Raw genomic sequence first — 6,379 nt, forward strand, 5'->3', positions numbered from 1 at the left:
TCATAGAGCTGACCTTTGAGGAACAAAGGTCAGGGAACAAATACAAATAATTTCGTCTAATGCATTGGAAAAAAAAAAAACAGGCTGGCTAGCTGGTAATTGAGAGGAAGTACTTTAGAACTGGGTGGGTGTGGGAGGCTGAGACTTGAGCTGGAGTCAGGACGAAGCTATCAGGGAAAGACCTCGAGGTTGGAACCCACAGAGAGAGGAGAGGTCTTCAGTATCCCTTACATTGTCCAGAAGAACCGAGAAGTTCAAGAGGACCCAGAGGATCCTGGCTCTACCAGGGGAGATGCCAGACGGTGGGCGGGGCATGCGTGACGCGCCCACTGTGGGCGTGGCCAAGGCGGGACGGCACCTGGGGCCCGGCCGGGGGTGGGGCGGCGGACGCTCCCCCTTCCCCTGGCTCCAGCCAGCGCAGGCAGCGGCGGCGGCGGCGGTGGCAGCAGGCGAGGATCCGCGGCCCCGCGAGGCCATGAAGGTGAAGAAGGGCGGCGGCGGCACCGGGCCGGGGGCGGAGCCCGCTCCAGGGGCCTCGAACCGGAGTGTGGAGCCCACGCGGGAGCCGCGGGCGGAATCCGAGTCCGGGTCCGAGTCCGAGCCAGAGCCAGGCCCCGGGCCCAGGCTGGGGCCGCTGCAGGGCAAGCAACCCATCGGGCCGGACGACGTGCTAGGGCTGCAGCGGATTACGGGCGGTGAGCACCGGCAAGGGAGCGCCTCCGGCGGGCTGGAGGGAGAGCGCGGGAGGGGGCCCACGAGGCTCAGAGTCCGGCCCCCGCTCTCACCCCTCCCCCACGCAGCGCCCCTCCTCTGCGTCCCCTTACTTTCCCTCTGCCTCCAAGCCTGCGATTTTGTTCTTTGCCTTGGTCCCTTGATGCGCCCCATCCTCTCCTTGTAACAGGGCTTATTTTCTCCTCACTCCTTCCTTTTCAAGGGGCCCACCCCTTTTCCCATGGTGGAGGTGGGGCAGCGGCTGCATTTGTAACCCTTTCCCCTGTGGAGTCGTCGGGACCCTTTGAGGCTGGTCACACGGGGGAGTGAGTGTGCCTGACTTGCAGTCCGCCCTCAGCACTTACCCTCCGCCCCGGTGGAGGCGAGGAAGACCCTCAGGCTCCCTGGCTGTTACTGCCCTCACCCTGCTTCCCGATTAGGGCTAGGGCCATACTCTTGCCGAGGTTTACAGGTCAGGCTGCTTCAGTATGTTGGCTGTGGGCTGTGTCATGGAAGCGAGTGTGTGACCCCAAGCCTGGACTGGCTGGTCCTTGTTTTTTTTTTTTTTAACCAGGCTCTGTCATCAAAGAAAGCCTAGTCTCCACTGGAACTGTCTCCAAGCCTTGCTGCCTGGATTAGAGACCCAGTTTTGCCTCATAATTGGTTGTGTGACCTTGGGAATGTAATTTCATTTCCAGGGGCATGGTTTTTTCATCTGTAAAATGGGAACAGTGTTAACCTCCCTCAAGGTTATTGTGAAATAAAGCCCGTCTTCTGATTTTGGACAATGCTTGGCATGCCGTGCGTGCTCTGTCAACGGGGCTCTTTATCAGCAGTCCTGGAGGCTACACAGGACTTGGTTCGGAGCAGCTGCGCACAGGCAGATAAGTGAGCATGCAGGGCAAAGGCAGACATCACTACAGATGGTGAGCAAGGACTAGAGAGGCTTCTGGCAGAAGGTTGCCTGAGCCTCGAGGAATGGAAGGTATTTGGAGAGAGAATGGCATGCTGCCTTGGAATGAGTGGGTCACCAGCAACCTGCTCTGGCTCCCTTTGTGAACCTGCAGACCCTTGCTATGGGGTGGACACAGGTGCCGGAGTGGACCTAAACCCTGGAGCTGCAGGAGCAGCCGAGCGGAGGGCTCCCAGGCAGCTGTGAAGGGGACCAGGATGGCAGGCCTGAGCTTGTGCATCTGGGTCCCTAGGGGCCTCCCTCCTCCTTTCAGAGCTAGGCATCAGCAGCATTCTTGGCTAGACCTCCCGAGCGGTGCTCCCTTGGCCAAGCAGGCATCCGTGGAGGGAGGGGCCTGGACCAGGCTGGTGTTGAAGCCAGTGGGCTGCATTTTGTAACAGCAGCCCTTCCAGTTCAGCTTAGCCCTCTGGGTGGAAGGCAGGACCACCTCCTGCCTCACTCCTGGATAACTGAAGGCATGTTTTGCAACTAAGGAAGCCTCCAGGTGAAGTCACAGCCTGTGCCTCCCAGTCTGGAGGGAGTTCATAGCCTGTAGAGGTTGACCAAGGGCAAGCACCTTGTGAGAGCCCTTTCCTGTGTGGGATTTGACAATAGGGTTCCAGGCCTCTCCACGGGGCCTGCCGTCTTCTGACCCTAATCACACAGGCCTGAGGTTTGTTCTTCCCGGATTACTAGGCCCTGAATCCAGCTTAGGAAGCTATTTGTGGCTCCAGCAGGAGAGCACTTGGGTTCTGAGCCGTTATTCGGGCCTGACCTTGGGTCTTAGGCTTCCTTTGACTTGGCAGAGGGGAGGGACTGGCTGGAGTGTCCCGAGCCCTAGGCAGCCCCTGACCCTCACGCCCTGTAAGGGCGGAGGGGCTGACAGATTGAGTCTGCAGTGTAAGAGACTGAGGTCTGGGTGTGAGAAGTTGTTCCCAGTGAGAGGAGAGGTTCCCAGGCTGGGCACAGGGTGAGAAGGGAGGCTTTTCCTGGGAATTGGGCAACTGGGATCCCGCGTCCACTTCTGCCCCCTCCTCCCTTTGCTCAGCAACACCTTTCTATAGCTTTGTGTCAGAGCTTACTGAGCTGTGGTGGACAGGTCAGGGCTCAGGACCCTCTCTAAAAGTTTATATCGTTTCTGCCAAGCTCTAAGGTGCTAGAGGGCTGTCAGGAGGGCTTCCTGGAGGAGGCAGGCTTGGGGAGGAGACAGACCTAGGGAAGAGAGAATGACTTTGTATTCACTTCCTCTTCCAACCACAGAGGAATAGGAGGTGGCCCAGGGGCCTAGAGGGTGACTTCCGGGCCTCTGTGGGTCAGCGGGAGGATGTGGTACTTTGAAGGTTGACAGCACCCAGGCCTCCCTAGCATTTTTCTGCTCCTTCCTATTTTCTTGCCGGGGCCTCCCCTAGGACTTGCAGTTGCTGCTGATAGAACAGGAAGTTGCATGAAGCGGGAAGAGCAGGAGTTCAAGGCCAGCCTCTGCCACATAGTGGGTTTGAGGTTAGCCCAGGCTGCATGAGGCCCTGACTTAAAACCAGCAACAACAAAGAGTGATTAGGGTCACCCCATGAACTCCCTAGGCGGTGCCTAGTTCCCCTGGTTTCCTTCTGAGCCCAGGACTCTCCTCCTTGCCTCATCCATGCCCTGCTGCACCTGCCACGCTATTTCCTGGCTTAGCCTGTGCTCTTCTCTGAGAGCACTTTCTCCCTGCCGGTGGCTCTGGGCCAAGGCTGGGAAGATGACCTCTAAGGGCTCCCTCTGCTTGCTAAGACTTCCTCCCGTTGGGAGATCAGCAGAGGATCTGTTGGGCAAAGCCAGCCTCTTCTCCCCCAGAAGCCTGGGCTCCCAGCTTGAGTCAGCAGAGATCCCATAAGCTGCTTAAGGGACCTGGGCTCACCTAAGCTGCTTATGGGACGGGGTGGGGGTAGGGACTAGGGGGTAGGGGTGGATAGGAACCAGGGGCAAGAGAACAGGGAAGGGGTACCAACCTGTCCCCAAAACGACCCGTGCAAGGGGAAATCCCCTCAAGATCAGCTGTGCCTGGTGCATCAGTATGTCATGTACAGGGTGTGTAATGGGGTGGGGCACACTTTGAGGAAGAACCGTAACAGCCTTCCCTCGAGAGGCAGAGCTGCATGCTGCCTTTGGAGTGAGGTCCCCCTTCATGCTGGAAACTTCTATTTCACAGGAGGCCTAGCTGTCCAAAGGATGCATGCCAATTTGGCAGAGTGGAGGTTGAAATAAGGGTCCCCCCAACTAGAGGGTGGAACCAGGAAAGATATGGTGGAGGTGACCTCCCTTGCCTGAGCCTGTGAGGCCACTAGGATGAGGCTGTTAATCCCTGACTATGTCCTCAAAACAGAATCCTGTCCGCTGCTGTGTGGGGACTTCTCACAGATAGGGTCACAGTTTTCTTTTTGGAGGGCAGTGGCCAGAGGGACAGAGTGCGCCTTAGGGTCCCACAGAAACTGAATTGACAGTGGGCATTTGGGGGTCCCTGTTTGCTCAGCTGCCTGTCTCCCCTAGACTACCTGTGCTCCCCTGAGGAAAATATCTACAAGATTGACTTCGTCAGGTTCAAGATCCGGGACATGGACTCGGGCACTGTCCTCTTTGAAATCAAGAAACCCCCTATCTCAGGTGGGTATGGTAGGTGGGTCACTGACTGTAGAGTGGAATCCCTAGGTTCCTTGAGCCACAGGAGGGTCAGAGCAGGGTCCAGGCTTGAACCCCAGCATAATCAGGTGTCTCTAGGCAGTGAGGCTTCTTTTTCCGCCGCTGTTTCTCTGGGTGGACATCTTGGGAGCACAGTCCTGTTTAGTACTGGCCAGCCTGCCCTCTGCTGGCCTCCCTGGAAACTGCAGCCCCAAAGACCTCCCATGATCCTATGCATAGTCCTCTGGCTCTGAGAACCCCTGAAAATTGGTGGTGACTTGTTGACCTAGAGCCCCCTGGGGACCACCATTTAGCAAAAGTGTACCAGGGACTTCTGGAGAGTTTGGAAAAGTTCAAACAGAGGCCCTCGGGGGAGGGTGGAGGAGGCAAGGGCCCCGGCCTGAAGCCCGCTGAGCCCAGCTGGGGTACATTGCAGAACGGTTGCCCATCAACCGGCGGGACCTGGACCCCAATGCCGGGCGCTTTGTTCGCTACCAGTTCACACCTGCCTTCCTCCGCCTGAGGCAGGTGGGAGCCACGTGAGTCACGGGGCTGGGGTGAGGGCTGGGGGGGGCGAGCGCGAGGGTGGGAACAGCCCTTCCAGAACCTCTCACTGGTGGTCTGCCTGGAGCCTGGTCCCTTGGCCGGCTGGCCGGCTGGCATGGAGGCTACTCTCAGCCCCTGCCCCCTTCTCTTAACTCAGGGTGGAGTTCACAGTGGGAGACAAACCGGTCAACAACTTCCGCATGATCGAGAGGCACTACTTCCGGAACCAGCTCCTGAAAAGCTTTGACTTCCACTTCGGCTTCTGCATCCCCAGCAGCAAGAACACCTGTGAGCACATCTATGACTTCCCGCCTCTCTCTGAGGAGCTAAGTGAGTGGAGATGTGTAGAGCCCGAGCGTGGGGTGGGGTGGGGTGGGGTGGGGTGGGAGGGTCGCACCTGTACATCTGACCCCTTTTCACCCATCCTGGGTCACTTCTCTACCCGGTACCACCCCCACGCCACCAGGAGGGAAGCAGGCTCAGAGAAACTGAGAATCTCAGAAGTGGTTCATCTGTCCCTGCCTCCCCCTATCCCAGTCCTGAAGTCCTTAGTGGCATGGCTCAGGTTCCTGACCTTTGTCCTGGCTGGGCCTCTCTTGCAGTCAGCGAGATGATTCGTCACCCGTATGAGACACAGTCTGACAGCTTCTACTTCGTGGATGACCGGCTGGTGATGCACAATAAAGCAGACTATTCCTACAGCGGGACGCCCTGACCCCCCACCCCCACCCAGTGCCCCTGCCTATGAGGCTGTGGTCAAGTCCCTGTGCTGTGACCTCTCCAACATCATCTCAGCTTGGCTCTGGACCAAGCTCTGGACCCTGAGTCAGTGTTGGGAGGAAAGGTGCCCAGCATCCCTAGGCCAAGCCTCTGAAACTCATGGGGCCTGTCATCACCTGGGGAAGGGCAGTCGGGGAGACTGCCCTCGTGTTCAGGAAGGCCTCCTGGAAGCACTTCTGGACACCTCACCCGGTCTACTGGGCCTGAGTTTCAGAATAGTGTTCTCTTCTTGAGGCTGTGACTAGATCAGGTTAGGGATCCATTCCCTGTCCCCTGCCTGCCACTTCGGGCTATTTATAGTTGTCAGTTCATAGATGAAGAGCCACAGTGGGTACCCTGGTCTCAGCCCTGGCCCTCCTCCCTCAGGGGCCAAGACACTGCCCAAGGTGTGAGAGGGGCAGGTCCTGATTACAGCCTGTGGTAGGACCTGGACAAACTGTAAATAGTTTTCAATAAACCTCCTTTTCTGTTCTTGGGTGTGGCCAGCCTGTGTGTCTATAAGGAAAGGGGAGGATGGAGGGAGCTAGTCACATTTTATCATGACAAAAGTACACGGGCAAATCAGCTTAAAAGAGTCAAGGTTTACTTTAGTTCGAGCTTTCAGTCCATGGCCCCATCATGTGGGCCTGTGGTGAGGCAGAGGGATGATAGAGAAGGTGTCCTGGGACAGAATTGTTCACCCGGTGGCAGAAACAGAGAGAGTAAGAGCAAGAGGAAGGTGCCAAGAACAAGACT

The 6,379-nt window shown here is 57.5% G+C and overlaps 1 protein-coding gene across 2 annotated transcripts; it reads left to right on the forward strand.

The window, feature by feature from the left end:
* The first annotated feature begins 377 nt into the window (after nucleotides 1-377).
* Nucleotides 378-6,115, forward strand: Unc119 (unc-119 lipid binding chaperone). Of its 2 annotated transcripts, none has more exons than XM_006977472.4 (5): nucleotides 378-695; nucleotides 4,190-4,303; nucleotides 4,755-4,857; nucleotides 5,022-5,194; nucleotides 5,467-6,115. In XM_006977472.4, the coding sequence occupies exons 1-5, from the start codon at nucleotides 476-478 to the stop codon at nucleotides 5,577-5,579; spliced, it is 723 nt and encodes a 240-aa protein (XP_006977534.1). In that variant the 5' UTR covers nucleotides 378-475; the 3' UTR covers nucleotides 5,580-6,115. The 2 variants fall into 2 exon arrangements, with proteins under 2 accessions (XP_006977534.1, XP_076399076.1); XM_076542961.1 differs by lacking the exon at nucleotides 378-695 and adding an exon at nucleotides 2,029-2,168.
* Nucleotides 6,116-6,379: the final 264 nt, after the last annotated feature.

Source organism: Peromyscus maniculatus, chromosome 8, assembly GCF_049852395.1.
Source record: "Peromyscus maniculatus bairdii isolate BWxNUB_F1_BW_parent chromosome 8, HU_Pman_BW_mat_3.1, whole genome shotgun sequence".
Taxonomy (NCBI): Eukaryota; Metazoa; Chordata; class Mammalia; order Rodentia; family Cricetidae; genus Peromyscus; species Peromyscus maniculatus.

Coding starts and splice junctions, on each gene's coding strand:
- Unc119 (XM_006977472.4), top strand. CDS start 476: ATGAAGGTGAAGAAGGGCGGCGGCGGCACCGGGCCGGGGGCGGAGCCC. Junction 696..4,189: donor GCTGCAGCGGATTACGGGCG/GTGAGCACCGGC, acceptor TGTCTCCCCTAG/ACTACCTGTGCTCCCCTGAG. Junction 5,195..5,466: donor GCCTCTCTCTGAGGAGCTAA/GTGAGTGGAGAT, acceptor CCTCTCTTGCAG/TCAGCGAGATGATTCGTCAC.